Source organism: Anguilla anguilla, chromosome 1 (assembly GCF_013347855.1).
Source record: "Anguilla anguilla isolate fAngAng1 chromosome 1, fAngAng1.pri, whole genome shotgun sequence".
In the NCBI taxonomy this organism is placed as follows: Eukaryota; Metazoa; Chordata; class Actinopteri; order Anguilliformes; family Anguillidae; genus Anguilla; species Anguilla anguilla.
In genome coordinates, this window is record NC_049201.1 from 19,118,332 (window position 1) to 19,140,037 (window position 21,706).

The following is a 21,706-nucleotide window of genomic DNA, read 5'->3' on the forward strand; positions in this document are numbered from 1 at the left end:
AAAGAGCTCAGACATTGAACTCCCCACAGTAAATCTTCACAAACTAACTTTTTAATTCCAAAATCGATGGGCGTTTAAACAGCACATTATTTCACGAGGCGCGGCGGCAGGATTAAAAGCAATACCCTGATGCGCCCGCTCTTAATGCGCGGGGTTCCATCCCTCCCCGCTTCCTCCCTCATTAAGACGGCCGACGCCCGCGGGCCCCCCCCCCCCCCCGGCGTGGCCCCGGCGGAGGATCCCCGCGGACGCCCGCTCCGTTCGGGGCGGCGCCCGGACCCCCGGGTAGCCGTCAAATGTTTTATAATTTAGACGGGACCCAGATCAGGCTTTGACCCATTTGCCTACAGAGACCCGGTAGCACCAGGCTAGGTCTAGGGGTGCGAAACAGCGCCCCCTCTCCCTGACTACGTCAGGTCCGGAGCTCGCGATCGGTAGCGACTGTCGCCGTTGTTTTTTTCCACGATTCCATTTCGGTAAATTCCCTCCCCCCGAGTTCGACGGCGCCCCCCGCAGAGTCGGCCGCAGACGATAAGGCTGGGGTACACCTGACGGGAAATGATCAAGGACAGTGGTGCCTTCCCTGGCCGGGATCCAAACCGGCCCCCAACTCAGTAACCTGCAATATACTCCTGGCTGTCCATAGGGTATACGCTGCACATCCCACAGCCAGGAAGGGCCAGCCCTGCATGGGGACGGCCAGGGGAGGAGAGACAGGCAGGCAGACACAGCAGCCAGCCTGGTGTGATGGGGGGATGGGGGGATGGGGGGGAGGGCAATCGAGGGGGCATTCTGGTCTAACCCGCTCTGCAATCACCCATCTACTAAGACGCATTAATTATGCAAAATTAATTAACTAATGTGGCTACCATATTTCCCCATACAAATGTATGTGTCAAATATAATATATAGAAAATATACAGAAATAGAGAATCATAGGCGTAATTTCTTGACGATTAATTTCTCGGACATGAAGAACTTTGCTTATGACTTGTGTAACATTGAGAATACACCAGATATTGAAACAGTTTTGTTCAAAAATGGAATTATCCAATACCATCCTCTGACACAACAATGATTTTGTTTATTAATGTGTAACATTCAAAGTACCATCATATTATACGCAGTTGCGTTTCTGCCGAAAATGAATAAAGATATGCCGGATTGACAATTTATTCATAACAGGAGTCACATTCATTTGTTTGATTACTGATGACAATCAGTATAAAATACGAGTCAGACAAAATAGTCTGACTACTTTGATAAATTTGGAATCATTACCAAGGTGCTGATAAGTCAAATTGGAGTTGTAATTCTACTTTTACCCTAATTTTCGTCAAGGACACGGTCTAATCTTTAGCTTTTTGCAGAGGGTATAATTAACATGGAATCTCTCCAAGCAAAAGGAAATGCACACCTTTAGATTACCTTTAGAGCTACGGTATGTATCTAGCTGTTTCTGTTACTGCAGTGGTGGCAGACTTCACCAAACTTAACTAAAGTACTGGTAATTATTTCCGTTTATGCACCTGCAACAAGTGTGACCTTTAAACTGCCTTTTACCGAAACTTCAACCGATGGCTGAAAAAAGAAGCCTGGCTAAAAAGGCCCGAGAGGCGACATCACTCTCACTACCGTGCTTTCGCCACCTATTCCTTCACAACAGAGCCCTTACGCGGAATCTGACAAAGTAACCAAGATAAATGCGGACGACTGTCCCAGACAAGACCGTCGCTTCATTAAAGCGACACACCATACAGCGCAACGGGCACCGTTCGCAAGGCACCGCAAAAAAGCGCACCGCCGCAAAAGTCCCCCAGGTGCCGAGAGAAACGGCGCTGACACGGGGTCGCGTGTAATCCTGGCGCCCGCGCCCGAAAGCAGATATATCAATTAAAAATAATAAATCAAAAAGAGAGAGAAACGCGCCCGTTACCAAGCGGCCATCTATTTTCATTAGGGTACAGGGCGCCTCGCCCCACGAGCGGGATCCCAAGATGAATAGAGGTATTCAAATGAATCAGAAAGGATTAGGGCCCGCGGGGAGCTCAATCAATGGCGGCAAATCAATAATCAATAGGCCACTCACACCAATATACTAACTGCTGACACCCAGATCTCACAATTAAAATGAAAACTGGGAGAGGAGTGGCGTAAGACTATGATTTATCTCGCCGGCACAAATGTCATTTAGAAATAAATAAGTCAATAGAAAAACTTGAGCGTGGCAGGCTCAGAAGGGAGCCAGTCACGCATTTTAACATCTCAACTATCCCCGAGCATTAGACTCAAAGCCCGGAGAACATTCTCCTTATTCACATGGCGTCACGCAGATAAATGGCATGTAACCCCCACGCCGCCTTCACCACTTAACACCAAAAGCTTTGATTGTTTCCATCACCTTCCACAAAACAGCCCCTGGCACTTTTTATTTATTTACGCTCAACCTCCACAGGCCGGGAGAACGACTATTTGTTTTGTTTTCCTTTTGAGGAGAGCAGAGTTTTGAAGGGTAATTTGATTTTTAAACGCATCAAAATGTCAAAACTCACCAAAAAAAAAAAAAAAGAGGCAAACGCACCGAATTAATTTGTTTTGTACAATGATTGCTGCTAATTTGATCTCTTATGATGGCGACTTTTATCTTTTTAGATTCAAAATTGCTATGCCCTGTCAACAAGTCCAAATGAGAATCAGGGTCCTAAACTGATTGCTGGGAACATGTGAATAACAATCCTCTTGACTCTCGTCTGTGTGTGTGTGTGTGTGTGTGTGTGTGTGTGTGTGTGTGTGAATGTATGTGTGCAAACACTGTGTTTATGTCTGTGAGTAAGTGCCACTGTCCTTGAAACTGTGTTTGTTTGTATTTCAGATGCCTGAACATTTGTAAATGCACGTGCACATGTCATTGTCATGCACAGTCTGTGTACACGTGTAAGTGTACATGTCACTAAAATGTACAATCCGTGTGCACGCACACCTCAGTCCCACACGCACTCCGTGTGAGTCACTGCCTGTATTCATGTGTCACTGTCACACACTTGGTATATTTATGTGCGTTTGTGCGTGACACTGTCACCCATACCCCCCCCACACACACAGACACACTATGCGTGTATCTGCATGTCACTGTCATGCATTGTTTGTGTGTGTGCGTGTGTGTGTGTGTGTATGTCACTGTCATGCATTATGAGTGTGTGTGTGCGTGTGCGCGTGCCTGTGCGTGTATGTGTATGTCACTGTCATGCATTGTGTGTGTTTGTGTGTGTATGTGCATGTCACTGCCATGCATTTTGTGTGTGTGTGTGTGTGCGTGTGTTTGTGCGTGTGCCTGTATGTGCATGTCACTGTCATGCATTATGTGTGTGTGTGTGTGCGTGTATGTGCATGTCACTGTCATGCATTGTGTGTGTGTGTGTGTGCGTGTGTGTGCCTGTATGTGCATGTCACTGTCATGCATTATGTGTGTGTGTGTGTGTGTGTGTGTGTGTGTGTGTGCGTGTGTGTTGGTGTGTGCACGCGTGTGCAGCGGGAGCATTAGTGGCAGTTAGAGGCCTGGGGCAGGAGGAATAGGCCGGTGCGATGGAGTATGGATTTGTGCAGCTCTGGGAGATAAATTCAGCTCGCGCTTCCAATGGGACACATCAGAAGCACCGGTCGTCAATCCCCCCCCAACCCCCCCTTCCTCCACCGCCCCCACCCTCCCTTCATTTGGGAGTATGATTTATACTTTTTGATGTAAAGGGTCTTGAATTCCTCTATAAAGGAATTAAGAGGGTTCCCCTGAGCCCTGCATTTAAATGAGACCATGGCAAGGATATGAGACCCTGTTAATAGATATAAATTAGCATTCACAATGCTTCAAATTTAAATCTGAAGGAACCTTTCAGGTGGAGAAGAAAGGGCCGTTTAAAAAAGATGGCTCTAAGAAGTTTGGTCTTTTCGTTTCTGTTGTGTTTTTTTTTTTTTTTGCCCCTCATCAAGGAAAGGAGGAAAGGAGGAAACAGCCCAAGAGAGCCTGAAATTAAATTACGGATGTACCATAAATATGTTCCGTGGGCACAGCGTAATGAAGCTGGAACGCGCGGAGGTGCCATTCAGATTGCACAGTGGCTGACAGGGATGCCTTTGACAAAAATGGGTGCTGGCCAACTGCCAACTTTTCAACGGGAAGGGAGCTCAACATTTTCAAAAAAAAAAAAAAAGAAAATGATTAAATGCAGAAACTATAATGAAAACTGTAACACATAAAGTCATGTAACAGTGAAGGTGGGAGCAAACAACTCTATTTTCATTAACTAAGATTCAAACAAGATATCATTTTGGTTTAATGAGTCCAGACATCCGACAGTTTGATACGAGGTTGGTTCCTCGTGGTGCGGAAGAGCTACTGCGTGCGTGAGCTCAGAGGGCAGCGATGGAGACTAAGCAGGTATCCCGGCAACAGCCCTGTGCCCACCTCCTTATTGGAACCTTCTGTGACATCATCTCTCTCTTGGAATCAAAGACCAGTCCCAAGATGGAGCCGATGTAGATGGTCCAGTCTAGCTCCACAGTACCCGAGTACCCATGGGGCTAGGTCACATCTGTCACGGGTACATGCTATGCAGAACAACGGGGAGACGTTTTTGAATCCCCGCCTCCTGAAGGAACAAGGCACCTTTCTCGCCCTGAATCGTTCGGCCTGCTGGTGAAAACCTTTTTGAGTGACACGTCGCTTGGAGGACAGGAACTCAAAGCACCACGAGCGGTCCGATGAGTAGGTTTTACAATGAGGTCTTGCGTCAATATATTGAGCTTCAATAGCAAGACAAATGAAGCTGAGACCAGCTTTGATTAGCTCAGTCAGCGCCAAACTGTATGCTTCTGTATACTGTGAGTGACGTCTTATAAGTGAAAAGGGCACAAAGAAATGCACCAGCTTAAAAAAAACTTAGCCAGATACTTGGCTTTTTAACACAGGAAAATGGTAGCAAAAATTTTTTTTGGAAACCTAAAAATTATATCTGATGCACACTCTAGCCAACAATGATCCAGTATGTAGTTACTAAAATATATTTAAACTGGAAAGAAAGAACATAATAATAGACAAAAACAGTTTATGTGGCATTTATAAGAATTTACTCTAAAGTTGGAGACTAAAGTTTGGAAGCAAGCATCTTTTCCATTTTAAAGATTAAATTGTATAAAATACATAAGGATCACTGATGTTCTAACAAAATATATTTTGTTACATATCGCTCTAATTCAGGGACAAAAAAATCTGACATTAGCCACATTAATTATGAATAGATAATATTAGGCAAGCACATTTAACATAAAATTTATACAGTAGATTATTTACTCAACAGATTTCAGGGGATATACCCAGCTCAAGTGAACACCAGCAGAAACCCAACCTACGATGGTATTCTGTAACGTTCTGATTACAAGCTAGGTTCCCTAGCAACCTAACCCGAACCCTAAGGACAGCCGGCCGGCCAGGTCAGAAGACAGGCGAAAAGAGGACTGGAGTAAGTGGCGACAGACGCAAGGAGTTCCGCGGAATATCAACAAAGGAAATGTTGAGCTCCCTTTTTTCGGAGGGAAACTGACGACGCCGGTGGCCAGACGCGTGACCTCGACTCCTCCTGAAGGACGGCTCCCCATATAAACAATTTCAAACGTCCTTCGCCATGCATGATGTTCTGGAGGAGTCACGTGACGCAGGCAATTGAATCGGTGACACAGGGGAGCCTAGCGCGCTCCATACGAAATGGCGGAGGGCACCGCAGGTGTGTGTGCGTGAGTCTGTGTGTGTGTGTGCGTGTGTGTGTGTGTCTGTGCTTCTATCCAAAGTACGACAGCACCACACATGTACCTGTTTTTGCAGATGGAGGAGGAGCACCTTCGATGGGAGCTGTCGCACACCATGTCCATCGGGTAGAGAGGAGACAGGGGGTTGAACTGGAAGACACACACAGAGGTCAAAGGAAAGCCGCGCCATTTGTAAGATCTGACCCCTTGTGACCTGACCCAAAGATTTTCTGCATCGTACATTCTAGCTCTTTGAGGCTACCTGCAAGTCACGGTTTTACTTTATACCTTAAATTAAGTTCACTGATGCAGACTTTAAAGGAAGCTGGGACAGATCTAAATGGCAAGAGGCACCTAATTCCATACATAAAATCTAAATAAAATATATATATATTTTTCTTTTTTGTGTGCAAATCTGATCCAGATTTGCACATATTCCGTGGGTTCAAGAAACCCAGAAAGGGTCAAGTCAAAACGGGCTTGATTTCACACTGACCAAGAAGCTCTGGTAAAACTAAACTTGATCAGTCAAAAATGCAAGTTGTGATTCAGAAAGCTAGTTAACAATTGCAAACGCTAAATACGGTTTGATAGATATTGCTTTGTGTAGAAACAAATGTATCCCCCCACAGATAGTACTCAAAACCCAAACTGATATCTGGGCTAATTTTGTCAGTAATGTGGTGTCAGTGGTCGACCGATAGATATCTTACCTGATGCCAGTCTCGTTTCCCGATTGACGGCAGCCAAAAACTGAGAAAATCAATAAAAGTTTTTCCCCATCAGCCCCAAAACCTGAATCCGGGCCGAGGCCCATTTGAACTCATTCCTCTATTGACATCTGAATGCCGTGCACCGTACACAAGACACATTCAGCTCAAAATTAAACTAAACAGGAGTGATATTTTGAAAAAGCATTTTCAGGACAACATAAGGTAACGTGGTCCCACATAGTTAAAACTGATGCAGCACAGTAAGAGAGGGACAGGAGCTCTTACTCTTTCTGGTAGGGGTCCTGGGAGAAATGCTTCATCCTCTCCACAGACATGGACGCCATGCTACTGTCCTGAAAAACAATGCGCTTCAATGGACGATCGATATAGCGGAACAGGTTTCAGAGACTATCACAGGACGTCAGAAAGACACAGGCCTGCTTCACAGGTCTGTGAAAGCAGTCGGAAATCTGTAAAGTTCATTTTCATTTACAGCTGACCGGTTTCCCTTGAGAAAGGCCGCACCGAATTCATATCAATAACGATTCACTCTTGAATTCTATATTTTACAGAAGAGCGGACGATCCCCTTTTTGTATTCTTTGCTTTATTCAGATGGGGGAAATCAGAGGGCGACAGACAGAGAAAGGATCATAGCGCTTAAAGGGCTGTGGTGTGGAATTAAACCAAAGCGATGGGGGATTTGCGCAAGGTTTGAGTCTCGCCCTATGGACTGCATACACACACCCACCTGACAGGCTGCAATGGGTTTAGGCAGCAGCTGAATGTTAACTGTACAGCAAGTACACCAGTGAACGCAGCAAACATTTTAGAGTTCTGTTCCAATGCACTCTAAATGGAAAAAATGCAGCAATACTGTTCAGGAACTTTGAACAGAACTAGCAAAAAGTTAACTTTTGAATAAAAATTAATTCAAATAAATTCAAATTAAATAGAAACTTTTAATTTGTGCTATGTTCAATATGAAGCTATAAGGCAGGTTTTGTCACAGATGTCTTTGGTCACTTAGTTTGTACAGGACATAGTCAGGTCAGCACATGGTGGGTGGATCAGACAGATGTACTGTCTAATACGAAAGGGAAACCCAGGGCACAGGTTCAGATTTGGTTTGACTGGCACAGTCACTGGGGTCTGAGGTGGGTGAAGGCTGGCGAGTACCCGCTGTGCCCCCTCACCTTGCCAGGTAGCCTCCTCCTGCCCTTCCTGATGCAGCGGGCAGCCACTCCGGGCAGGCGGTTCAGACGGGCGTGGTACCCTGCGAAGGGGAGACAACGCTCAGTTACCGTAACAGAGACAATGCATGCGGAGGCCAAAGGAAGGCTTCCCACGCAAATTACACCAATAGCCACCACAATTTAATATGACTAGCTTCTATTTTGCACTGGATTTACTGTACTTATGATATACTTTGACCAGTTACCTTACATTGACCAATCGGGCAACAATGCTTTCAGTTTTGGCTTTCGCAAGCAAGTGAAATGTTCTCTGCGAAACGCGCCGAGGTGAGGGTTTTGATTGCAAACATTTAGGGGCCAGGTCTCCAGATGCTGATTAATGCTATATTTGGTTGCCTACATTACAGACAACTTCAAAATTACCACCAATCAGGCAGTCAGTGAGACTGGAAGTTTGCCGTCGCTGGAATCATAACCTTTTGTGTGGGAGGGCTTCAGTATGCTGATTGTTAATCACAAAACTGCCGCGGACATGAGTTGAAGTGGCGAGTATGGAGTCTGGGTTTTTTCTCGGTGGGGGAGAGCTCACCTCTCTGGGAGGGCCGGGCCGGCTGCAGGAAGGTGGGGGAGGAGAGCTTGTCCAGGCCCGACTCCAGCACCTCCAGCTCGGGCTGAGCGTCCGCGTCCCAGCCCGAGAGCAGGCCGGGGACCCCCATGCCCGGGCCGCACTCCCCCTCGAAGAACCAGTCGCTCTGCTCGTCGTCGCCTGCGACCAGACACAGCCCAAACGTGAGCGAGACACTTCCCCCCCATCCCCACCCCCCCCCCATCCCCCAAAACCCACCCAACCTCCCTCAGTCCCAGCAGACCACAGGCCTCCCACAGAGGACAGAGCGTTTATGAACGCAGGAGCGGGGGCCCTGTGAATTAACGCTTCCCCAAAAGAGCCAGCAAGTTACAAGACCTCCGCCGACCGTTAAGATTTACAGCTCCAAATGGGACCGGCTTCCAACGGCAGTAACTGAAAAAGCCATTCAATTGCGTCTCCTTCAGTTTCTGTCTGAGCTACTTTGTACAACACAAAGGCCACACGAAGGTGACGGACCTCAAATAACACCAAACATTCTGGGACCCCGCTGACCCCAAACCTGGTTTTACTCACTGCCGTGTAAATCTGCGCATTCAAATCTCGATTCTTTTATTGTGTCCAGAGAGTCCGCGTAATCGGCCTGGACACAGACAGACACACTAATTTTTATATATAATCTGAGCAGGCCGATAGTAGACACCTACGATAAGATTGTGTATTATTTAGACCAATGGGCTTGCAGCGTGCGCTTTTAAACGATGCCTGTGGACAAGCGGAGTATCTCCGCGCTGCTACCGCTAAGAGCGCTTCATCCACACAAAGGAGCGCCATCGGAGGCCGGTAAGCGCGCACATTTCTCAGCTCCTCGGCGAAGCCATCTGTTATTCGTGATGCATCGTTTAACGCGCCACTACCCAGGTCGTAAAAAGCCAGCGATTTTTAAAAAGTAAGCTCTATTTACATGCGCAGCTGCCAGCTCGGAGACGCAGAGCACCTCCGAGGTCACGCGGAAGGCTCCTAGATGCCAGCGGGGTTGCGTTCGGAGGCCTTCCACACCGAAGGGAAGGCAGCTCCAGCCATACAGCAACCTGTCAAAACAAGGCTGAATTTCCTGTGCTGTACCAGCACGGACCAGCATGGACCAAAAAGGTACATTCAATCTCCCCAGTTCTGAAACGGGGGCTCGTAACTATATCTGGCTCTGCGGCGTTACCCAGACCCAACGAAAAGCCTCCTCTGTCCCGCCACACCCCTACCCCACCCCCCGCTTCGCCACCGCACGCCCCCCGTTCCCCGAAGACGTCCTCTCCGCAGACCTGTCAGTCACCCGGGCAGGCAGGCCATGCCTCTCACAGTCAAGGTGTAGTGACAACTGTTAAATCAGAGCTTGCCTGGCGCCGCTACGGCTAATGAGATTAGCCGAGCCTTCAGCGCTCATTAACACAACCTGACAACCCCTCATTAGGGCCGTCTGGATCCCGCTTACACCCTCCCATTGTACCAAAAAACCCTCCGTGCCTTGCCCCTTTCAGAGAGCGGCGCCCACCGGCCCTCTATCCCGAGAACACAGAGCGCCCTGCACATGCACGCCCCCCCCCCCCGCCCCCCCCTCCGACCCCCCACCCCCCAATAACTGTCATTCTCAACTGTGATGACTGGTGTAGTGGCTTATTATTTACAAAGTGTTAGCTCGTTAGCAGTCTTCATTGAGAACACATTAGGAAAAAAACACAGGGATCAGACTGTTTAACACTATAATTGAATTGTGTTCATTTGCATTTTTTGCATTTAAAATGGTTTCACGGATCAGCTAATTGAATTCTGTTTTCAAATTAGGGAGCATATTACATGTTATCCATTATCTGTTTTTTCTTTCTCACAAAAGCCACGCAATGTCTTATTTTCTGTTGCCCATGCTTTATTTTAACATCTGTGTATGGTATACTTAAAATCTAAAAAAAAAAACATATCAATGAAATCAAAAACAAACATGTAGAAAATTCCAGTGATATATTTTTGCATTTATGTTCACTGATACATCATGTTCTGTAGATTGCATGTAATGTAAGTGTAGCACAATGTAATGCTCAGCAGAAATAATTACATTTGAATGAAAAATGAACTAAAGTCTACACTCATTTAGTACCCTAAAATTACTTATTATCATACAGTATGAGATGGGACTATGATTTCTTGTACGAAACTATTCAGTCATAGTTACCTTGCCTCCCCTCGTCGTTTGTGAAAAGCCCAGGATCACTGCTACATACACTGCTGGTTTCACTAAAATAAGAAAAAACAAAATGAGTCTTTTCATTTTTGGTTAGTAAAGCTGGATCCTCCAGAATTTAAACCACAAGTCTTTCTCTCAAAGCAAAAAAGAAAAAAAAGTATTTTGAAATGCATTTCAGCCCCGTCAATTATCGGTCAAATGATTTACACCTTCACATGACACAAAATTACAGTTTCATGGCTGTGACCTTTTCAAAAGCATGCAAAAAATAAAGGTTAGAGAGCAATTTCTGGTACCGTGATCTACAAAGGAGGCAGAGTGGATAATTTGTGGGAATATGGGTAAGAAATAACTCAATAAAACGCCCATCTTTTCACTCCATAAAAACCGCTCTACTGCGGGGGAAAAAAACAGACATTTGTGCTTCTTGGCCAGACGTCTTTCTGCCGAAGGACGTGTTCAGCAGACTCAAGCACAGATAACGGACTAGGCACGGGCCGCAGCACGCAGGTCTGAGACACAAACACAGGAGCATGAATGGAGCTGGGATCGAAGCTTCCGAGCGACGTTCCCAGGCCTAATTGAATCTCCGCTGCTGTCAGGTCCAATCTAATCCACGTCCTGTTTCGGCAGACGTCAGGGGCGAGACAGATTTCCTTCGCCGTCCCTCCTTATGCTGATGCGAGCCGGCCGCTGAGCGGGGGCCCGCGGACGTGCCCCCCGCCCCGGTCCCCACCACACGACAACTGGACAGCATCTGTTCCAGAGGATGTTTCAAGCTGGCAACCCCACCACCCCCATCCCCCCATCCCCTGTCCCCCATCCCCCATCCTCCACCCTCTCTCTGCCTGTGGGGGGGGGGGGGGGGGCTCACAGTGACACCAGGCTCCCTGCTTACACTCGCTCAATGGCAAATACTACCCCACAACTGAGGTTGGGGAGGGGGAACCATCTACCTAACACACAGCGAGACTTTTAAAAATAAGGCAAATAAGCTTCCTCCCCCGACATTCTTGCATCAGGGTTTTTGTCCCTGGCGCACGCGGATCGCGTTCTGAGGCGATCGACGGCTGACGTCGCGCGCGCTTTTGATGGACACACCGCTTGGCGGAGCGGAGACGTTTGAGGATCCCCTGCCTGCTGGGTGAATGAGAATAAGAGAGAGTGACTTTCCCCTGGGTGCTTCCTCTATAGTACTGAGGTAGTTTAGGACGGTATTGAGAAGCCGCGACAAACTGCAAGTTAACAGTTACCAGAGCGCACACCAGCCATACTGGCAAAAGAGAAAAGTGTGTTCCCCCCCCCCCCCCACACACAGAGGGAGAAAAAAGGGGGCTTCTGGGACAAAACAAACTGAAGTGTATCTGCTCCAGGAGGACTTTTCAAAAAAGTCAACTTCACTCACAAGTAGAGAAGCAGAGAGGATGACTTCTCTACACCAGGAGAGATGGGTATTAGAAAACTTATTTTCATGCCAGAGCTTGCAAGAATCTGAGGGAGGTCTGTTATCCTCACTTCCTCTGTAAAACTTTATTTCAAAAGGGAGTTTATAGGTCTTTCACAAGCGATCCCTACTTTATGAAATTATTCAGTTAATATTTGTAATATTTTTATGTTGTTAATGCACAGATTTGATTCCAGCAGCATTTTTTATGCACGCCCAGTTTGTAACCCATAATTCAGCACAATATGAGTACGCCAACTTAACTTAGTCAAGTAAAAGCCCATGAATTTTAAAATATCCGCACAGCAGTGGGAGTCATACTGTAGAAGCAAAAGTACTGGAAATGAATGTGAATTAAATTTTTTTAAATGCTTTCTATGTTCAGAATTAACCAAGTTCATTCAATCCACTATACTTTTAAAAGCTTGTACAGCAACACCAATGCTGTACCATACTGGAGGAAACCACCATTCCCAAGGAATCAGAAGAAAAAGAGGTGAAAAACTATATCATTTATATAACTTATGTGAATACTACAATATGTTATACTTTAGATTATATACTCTCACCTGCAAACTAAATCCACCTTTAATGAAGCTGCTCCAAAACACTTGTAGGACAACACTCTAACACTGTTAGCATTGTAAATCAGAAGTCGCGCTAAGATTTGCATTGTAAATCAGAACCTGTGTTAAGATTCTACCGACCTGTACATCGCATCATTAAAGTTCAATGTAGCGAGGTAGCAGTGCCACAAAGCATTTACAGAAGCCAGTTTTGCATTGATAACCATCATCGAGCAACAAAACAGTAATTTTTACAAGAGTCTGCTGTCAAGTGGTTTAAATTACTTTTCAAGCCACTTAGCGACTTCAGATTGTTATATTTCTGCTGTCATGCACATTTGCTTGAAGAATTAGCAATAGCCGCTCATTTACTGATTTAATATCCCTTAAATTCTGCAAATTTAATTTAGCTGGACAACTGCATCCGATTTCTAGCGTATTAAGAACTTGCCCTCAGATTACAGCTGAGTGTTCAGTGTTTATCATCTTGTTGCGATGCAACTGTATGTACATTCCTGGACACACTGCAGCCCGCCTCCTGGTTTATGGTACTGACCTTGTTGACCGCGATGGAAAAAAAACAAGAGCGCATCTGATAGGTCAGATGTGCGCTAACGCGTTGCATCGCCATATTGCCCGAGCATGCTGGTGACGTGAGGCTCAGACCGCCAGCCTGCGTTAACCCCCCACCCCCCACACCGCCGCCACCACCACCACCTCCGAACCCCACCCCCCCCCCGCCAGATGGTTCCACGCTGTCGCCCCCCTTGCCCCTGAGAAGCAGATGTGAAAAGGGCTAAGACAGGCACAGCAAGTCTCCAGGGAGTCAGCTGGGAGACGCCCCCACCCCCCACCCCACCCCACCCCCTCCCACTCCCTTCCCGCTGCCCCGCCCCCCGGACACCGCTCAGCTGTCCGCCCACCTCTGGAAGCGGCTTGTCTGGAGGCTCGCTAACACACCGCTCCCTTTATAAAGCCCTATTAGGCAGGAAGAGAGCGTCCAACACGCCGCCCAGCACACACGCTTCATACGACGAGCGCTAATCGCCCCCGCTACACACTGCTGTTCCTGCCTCAAGCCCGCATTTCTCTTGCTCAAATTGGTTTTGCGTTCTGTGTATTTTATTTCTTTTTTTTTTGGGGGGGGGGGCTTCTAGACACATTCAGAATTCTGTTTTTTCCATGTAAAAACTACTGCCACAATATACTTTCTGCGCAATGTTACTGTTAGTCAAAAGAAGTAACAAGTAACGTCAAGTAACATGGAATCTGATGCATTGCTTTCTGGGGAGAGACTAGCTAGCGCACACGTACAACCTACCCTACAGCTTTCCTGAGGTGTTTCTTTGTTGAAAAATGTGTGCGGATCTCTTAGGGAGCGCTTGCGCTATGTTTGAAAACGAATAATAGGTATAAACAATTAATTAGAGACACAAATGAATTATTAATCCATCTTAAAGGTGCAGCGTGATGCTGGTGACAGTGACTCTCTGCCAACGTGAAACCGATTCCATTAAGCTCGGTCTAATGAATGCGGTGAATAATTGAAACAAGCAATTTTCCTGTGAGTCTTTAACAGTCGATAAACTTTTCTCTTTGTCTGCCTGAACCTCCCTTTGAAAACCTGGCAGCCAATTTTCCCGAACTGGCATGCATTACATGACACTAAAAAGTGTTGTTTGATGCTATAAATACATTCAATGGAATTTAAATCGTTTCTTGCAAACAAAAATTAAGCAAATATATTTTTTTTATAAAAATTAAATTGAATAAACCACCTACATCTTATTTTTATAAAGCCTAATACAGATGACAAAGATAATCATGCAGAGAATTTTTTAGAGAAATACTTGTTTTTAAGATTTGCTTTTATCTGACATACATAATACAGCTATTCTGTTGCATAAAAAATGCTGTATTCATGTCATATCAAATAAATAAGACTGCAATTACTTTTTTAGTGCAAGCCTAAATACTTAATTGCTTTTGACAACCTGTGCTATTTTTGGACCGGCTATAATAGTGTAACCATGCCACAGACCATATTAAACATTACCCCACTGATGAGAAATTCATCGGTGAATTCAGTGGGCTGATCTGGGCTCGAGCAAACAGGACGGCATCCCAGCTGACAGGAGACAGACATCCCTGCGATTTGCGGTTACCCGAGCGAGCGGGCGGCGGCGCGGTCCGAGCCCGAGAGGTGAATCGCACGCCGGGCCCGGATGACGGCCGCTCGGCGGGAATATAATCCCGCGCCCCTGGGAGCGAGATTAAGCCACGGCAGGATTATCGGGCGATTTACCGAACCTCTGCTCATTCAGGCCTCAGAATAAAGAGGTCGCGGGGAACCGAGGGGGGGGGGGGGGGGGGACGGGACGGGACGGGGGGTGGCAAGGCGCCGATAACAAAGGAGATGCAGTTTTCTTCAAACAAGCCAGCCCAGCCGAAATCCAGGCCCACTTCCATGGGTGCCCCTGATTAAAAGGCTATTCCAACCCTCCCCGAGCTCCGGTAATTGGATTAGTCTCAGAGCTTTACTAAATGAACTTCAGCACTCAGATTTCCCCCAAACTAACATAGTTTCCAAATTACAAAGTAAAGAGTGCAGGGGAGGGGGGGGAGTAAGGGGCGGAAGAAAAAAACGGGAGTTGGCAGGGAGACAGGGAGAAAGGTGTACGAGCAGAGCGGCTTTTTTCGGGGTTGGAAGGGCCGCCGTCGCCCACGGCGACGCGGAGGGGGAGAGGACCTGCTCTCTCTGTGCCTCCGCCACAGGTGAGCCCCCCGCTCACGCCCGAGCCGAACGGCAGGCCGCCACCTCGCAGCCGCCGCCGGGCCTGCGCGGGCCCAATCAAGGACGCGGAGCCCAGCTGGAGCCGCCAACATCTGCTCGCCGTGCACTTGGCTTGGCACGAAGGGAGGCCCGTCCGCGCACGCACCTCGACCTTGAGGCCAGAGGCGTTTAAAAGGTTAGCCGCATAATAGGCGGGGGTTAATGGAAGGAACGGGGGCCGTTTGCATTTCGGCGATTAGGAGGCGCTCTAAGAAAGAAACGCAGACCGATCCGCTTCAAAGGGGGAACGGCCGAACCGATCACAGCATTCCTGAAGTCTAAACACAACTACATTACCACCGTCAACAGCCCCCCCCCCCCCTTTGCTTTAGCGCACTATTTCTTTTTTAGCTCCGCGAGGACTTAACCCAGTGATTCTGCGGCGGCGGCCGCGCGGGCCGGGGAGCATTTAAAATGTAGCGTTTTGTAAGTGAAAAATGATTGACAGCGCGCTACGCCGTTTCCATTTATTTCTTCTCTGGAGCTCTTTTCTGTCAGAACGGGTATTGATTTTTCCATAAAATAAGAAAACAAGTGTCGTTGAGGGGCCACAGAGGTCAGCACAAATTAAACCAGAAGATGTACAGCCTTCTGTCTCCCCATCGTTGGTTACAGTAGACCGATTTTCTTTCTCTTTTTTTCCCCCGCTTTTGTTCCTTAAATGGTCCGAGAGATAATAAGATCATCAAGGAGAACATGCCACAGCACCGGAAGGTATGTAGAGGGGGGGATGTCGGGGGGGGGGGGGGGGGGGGATCTGGGACCAAGGATTCTACCACGCTCTGTAGAGGGAACTCCAGCCTTTTGACACACGAAACACACAATGGAAAAGTTGTTTCAGGTTGCCAGATGTTTCCTAATGTGGCAAGACATCATGCCACCTGCAAGAAAACTAGGCATGGCCTTCAGAGGTTCTGCCCTCATAAAATACACTAAATTACAGGTTATATCAGGTAGGAGTGCACCACTCTTCCTTTGAACAAAAAACCCCATAAACATAAACTAAAATGACATAGAAATAAATAAATAACAAATTAGGGTTTTCTTAAAAAAAAGAAAAAATGGAACTTTCCATTGTCATCAGAAATGGAATGGATTAATGGCTCAAGGCGTTCTCTTCTGGAGGTCGATTAGGAAGTGTAGCTCCTACAAAAGAACTCACTGGTCCAATGCTGACGTGCACTGGACCAACGTGTACGGTTCATTTAGTTCCCAGAAGCCAACTGTGATTACGATCATCACAGCTTCTCGTATTATTAAACATCCGTATCTTTCCGATTTCCCCTAACAAAGCTGGATATACAGCATTAAATGAACGGCACTGCAGCGCGTTGTAATAAAAAACACACTATACATCCCCATTTAGCACAGAGGTAATTACCATTGCAATTACGGTGACACCTCGTTCTAGTGATGAACAGTGACTGCGGCTACCCCCTTGGAGCGGGATACACAGATCCGCGGTGGGCTAAGGACAAGCGGTCTTTCCCGCTAACGTGGCGACCGTCGCGCGGAAAGCGTCCCCCGCTGGCTACCAGGACGCCAGGAACAGACGTGCACCGACTCGCGGAGCGCAAAACCCTAATTATCCGGGATGTGCGAAACTGAACTTCATTTCAGAACCAATCAATAAGGCTCAAAAAGTGATTATTTATCACAATGTCTCTGAAAAGGAAATAATGAGACCGACTGGTGCCTTAAGGCCATTCTTTTATATTTTCCTTCTTATTGAATAGCTCCGCTGAGAAGATGAATACAAGGAGATAAAATCATTCATTTTTAATGTCAGTCAGATGCTACGAGGTAAGTAGAGCCAATGTTATATGCCTTGTAATAAATGGAGCCATATTGCATATTGACAATAAGATTTAGGTGGCCTGTGTAGATAATTTCATGCCTTCTTGTTTAATTGCCTCAGTACATGTCTGGTTATGTCCATGACTTTTATACCAGGGGCTGAGCCGACTGGGTAACTTAAACAGACAGGGGGGTTTCTAAGTAGTTAACCGAGCATCAGAAATTAATTAGCATTTAAGAGAGCGCCCAAGATATTGATGATTCATGTCAAGTAATGATGCATGCCAGGTTACAACCTGTGGCTCAGTCTTAGATAATGTGTTGCTCAAACACAACAGAGAGAGGGGAAATGGTTTCTTGGCTCAGTTGTGCACACTGGAGGCAGAACTTGTGACTACTTTTGGCTGGAGCTGCAGTCAGCAGATTTGGGGTGAAGCCCAGTATGCACTGATAAATGGGAGATCTCTGAGGAAAACTCCTGGCAGGTATACTGAAGGACCAGTAGGGGGCAGTCTTCCCTCTAGCCCAGGGGTGGGCAATTCTGGTCCAGGAGGGCTGCTGGTGTGTATGCAGGTTTTTGTTTCCACCAATTACTCTGGCTAAATGAGATAATTGGCTGTATACACCAACACTGGTTCTCTCTTAGATTAGATCACAGTGAAATGTTTTCATACAGGGACACAAGAAGTCTTCGGCTGTCATTCATGTGCGTATCAAAAAATGTAGCTAAAATGTCAGGTGGCACAAATTTTAGGGCTAATTAAGTAATTAAAACCAGATATTGGCATGAAAACCAAAAATAGATACAGCCCTTGTTGCTCGCTGCACAACACCTCTGCATAGCAAATGTGACTTTTTTTTTTTTTTTTTTTTTTGCTTGTTTTGGGTTTTTTGATTGAGATTCCATTTTTATTTTTTCATGAGATTTTAAACTGAGGTCCTGCTCTATTTTGATATTCAAAGACCCTTTGAGCCTCATCACAGCAGAGAGTTTCCCTTGGTCCAAATTCTCAATCTAGTCAGAATCATCTGCCAGTGTAATTGATTTAAACAGATTCTTCCTACTCCACCTCACCTGATGCCTAGCAAACATTCCAGAGCAAAACAGCTGCGATACATCAATACATCAGTCCTACAGATTGGTGCAGGTCAGGTCACGACCCTTTAATCCAAGTGCTTTGAGATCCATGAAAGATACTGCAGTACTGAATTGAAATTAGAATTCTATTATTATAGACATAGAAGCAGTGCTAGTATAATGACAACCGAAAGACTTCAGATTGCAGCCAGACTCTTGCATTGATAGTTTAAAGAAAATTGGCACCATATATCAATCAAATTGCCATGTCTTGTGTATGCCAGTTTCACGTAAATGCATGCCTCCTTACATATCATATTAGTCTGACAGCACACCAAGTTTGAATAACTAAACTGAATTCAGGGTTTGTCACTTTTTTTTGGAAGACTAGAACATGTAGATATCAAGTAGGTAATGTTTTCATGGGACTTTGCCAACTTTTTTCATTTGAAGCCAAGATAAGACTGTAGCAAAACTAATCTCAAAATCGTGTGCGTTCACTGGAGGATGTTGGTTTGCCTGAAACCCCGGCGCAGTAGAGGAAAAGGCAACGTTACCATTCGGACATGTTCTCATCCGAGGCCTCTCTCTGGTCCTTGGCTTCGAACATGATCTTGTCCTTCCAGCACTCCTCGGACATGAGCCCCGCGCCGCCGGCCCCCGCGTCGCGGCCGGCGCCCGCCCAGGGCCCCGCCCCCTTCTTCAGCTTGGACAGCCGCTGCTTCTTGGCCGACTTGCCCACGCGCTCGCCGTCCAGCTCGGACACCTTGAGCTTCTGCTGCAGGCTGACCATCACGTCCGAGGTCATGCGCTTGACCTTGCGGCGCCTGCGGAGCGGCCGCCCCGGCGTGTTCTCGGTGAAGGAGTCCGACTCGGGCCACGAGTGCTGCTTGGTCTTGAGGGAGGCGGTGCCGGAGGTGAAGGAGGGCCGGCGCTTGGCCACCATCATGTCGTCCGAGTCGCTGAAGTTGGCGGCGGCGGCGGCGTTCTCGCGGCAGTCCTTGGCCGCCTCGTCCAGGCTGGACTCGGACGCCTCGCTCAGGCAGCGCCCGTGCTCCAGCGGGTGGAGGGAGGAGTCGCAGCGGCGCTTGCGTCCCCGCCTGCGGCGGATCTGCCGGCGCTGCTGCAGCGGGCTCAGCACCATCTCCTCCCACAGCTCCTCCAGCTTGTTCTGCTCCGAGGTCTGCTCCAGCGCCGACGCCAGGTCATGCACCAACTCGTCCATCGCGCTGCCGCCCGCCCACCTGCAGGGGGAGATGTGGAGCAGGACCACGTTTAGGCAGATAAGTGCGGCCTGTCTGCTGGAATGACACTTCAGTGTCCTCACTATTGTACTGTGCGCCAAAAAAGAGGACAGGTGTGTTGGGTGCCACAGGAGAGAATGAAAATTAAGCAAACTTCTTGAAAAAACTCTTTGTTAGTGATGAACACACAAAACCCAATGTGATTCAATCATATTTACCAATGTTTTTCAGCACTGAAAGAGGGAGAACTGGTTAAAGATGATAAACTCACACCAGAAGACACATTACTCTATGTGCAAACTACCACCTCATAACAAATGTGCAACAAATGTCCACGATATCGCTAACTATTATATCTTTTGGTACACACCTTCATTATCATGTCGCTTGTTATTTTTTTAATATCGATTCACAATCAATCTCTACCACGCATCTCTCACGGTAGCTAAGCAAGTTTGCAACCGGTTTAGCATGAAATAATGAAATACTTCATCATGCAAAAGAGAGTGAGCGAATATACTAGGTTTATAGCCAGCCAGTTAATATGGTGTTAACCATGATTCTGTTATGTCAATGGCGCCGCTTTATACAATGCTGTCAGCCGTGTTTGTTTTCAGTGACACAACACAGCGAAGGGTTAAAAGAACGGCCCAAAAACAACACAATCTCATTGACAATCTATAAGGCTCTCGTTCTACAGTTACCACCTAAATCAATAGTTATTTTTTTAAATAAGAACGTCATTTGCTGGGCAGAGCCAATAAACAATAATAGATGGACTGTTTGGAAAATGCACTATCGATTGTAAGGGTCATTGTTATCACTTCAGTCTGACGTTGGCTAGCGTTATTATTGAAGTCTACAGACTATGCGGTATTACCCGGTGTAGATTTAATTGATAAAACAAGCTATCAGTTAACAAACTGAATTTCAAATTAGTTTTAATATCTTTCTCCATCCTCTCTGACCTCAAGTGACATGATGTATTCTCGCTAGTAAGCTAGCAAGCTAGTTAGCTTTGCGAAACATAAGGAAGCACTTACTCTAGCCACTGGTCATCTGCATTTCATGCAGTCTAATAACGTTTTATATTACTCGCCCTATCTTGGATAGTTAATCCGTCGATCCATCTAGCTACCTCCGTCTGCCAAATAACCGACGTTATCCACGTTTGCTACTGTTATTTCAAAACTCACCAGCCGCAGTTCCTGCTTGTTTTGTTTTCGTAGCTGAAGACCTTACGTATTTCCGCCCCGCAGTGAAAATAATTTATGTATTTCCGCCCCTCTGGCAGCAGCCGCGGACAGCTTCTTTATGATTTGCCTTTTGAAATGGACGTAGCGGTACAAAGCCATTACTTTGATATACAGATGAGATAAGTATGTTTTTTTCGCAATTACACATTTCTAAACGGAATGCAAGCTCCACTACTGTTTTATTAATGTTCATGATTTTGTCCATATCTTATATTTTACCATTTTTTATTTGTTTATTTTTTGTTTACTGAATATGAAGCAAAAAATGTGTATCCCAGCAGGTTAGGTAACAATATGCTCTGCTTATCACAGATATTATAAATTATTCAGCCCAGATAATGCAACTATGAGTTCAATTAATATTAATAAAGTATTAAAGTGTACATTAATACATATACACATATGTTGGCTGAAATAAAAATGAATTAAATTGGTAACATATCCACTGTAGCCACTAGATGAAAGGATCAAGTGTGTACACACTCTGATATATTAAATACAACTTTCATGTTTGGCTTTGATGACCAAGTGATTATATTTGCATTCTTTATGTAAGTTCGATCCTGTTATGTTTCTGCATAGCACGTAAACAAAGATATCACATAAGTGTTCACATTTAACTGAACACACAAATAATGGCAGTTTCCATAAAGCGGGTGCTTGGTAGTATTGAGAGAAAAGTCATTTATAACTTCTTTCATCTCTGAGATGAAGCCAGGCCAAATAAAAAGAGGCCCAGTGAAACGAGCACAAAAGCCATTTAATCTCTCTCATCTTCCTCTTAATAACTGCAAATTTCCCCCTCAGCCCCTGGGAGAGGGGCTCTCCGTGCCGCCGCCACCTTATCTGTCCTCTCCATATTTCTGTGCTCCGCTCGGCTCCCTCAGTACCCTGCCCCCGGCCTCCTCTTTCTGGGGCCTCTGGGAGAGGACGGCTCCTGGGCCCTCATTGTTCAAGGCCTG

At 46.4% G+C, this 21,706-nt stretch overlaps 1 protein-coding gene across 2 annotated transcripts in view; it reads right to left on the reverse strand.

Moving 5' to 3' along the window:
• The window catches only part of LOC118231929 (G patch domain-containing protein 2-like), a 30,746-nt gene extending 10,013 nt beyond the window's left edge, over positions 1–20,733 (reverse strand). Inside the window, exons 1-8 of one of the 2 annotated variants that reach the window (XM_035426320.1) lie at positions 20,532–20,678; positions 18,802–19,488; positions 10,515–10,576; positions 8,294–8,470; positions 7,705–7,784; positions 6,795–6,862; positions 6,510–6,549; positions 5,861–5,946 (exon numbers count right to left, since the gene is read on the reverse strand). In XM_035426320.1, the coding sequence (XP_035282211.1) occupies positions 5,861–5,946; positions 6,510–6,549; positions 6,795–6,862; positions 7,705–7,784; positions 8,294–8,470; positions 10,515–10,576; positions 18,802–19,469 (1,181 nt within the window). In that variant the 5' untranslated portion in view covers positions 19,470–19,488; positions 20,532–20,678. The other variant, XM_035426310.1, reaches the window with a different exon arrangement.
• Positions 20,734–21,706: the final 973 nt, after the last annotated feature.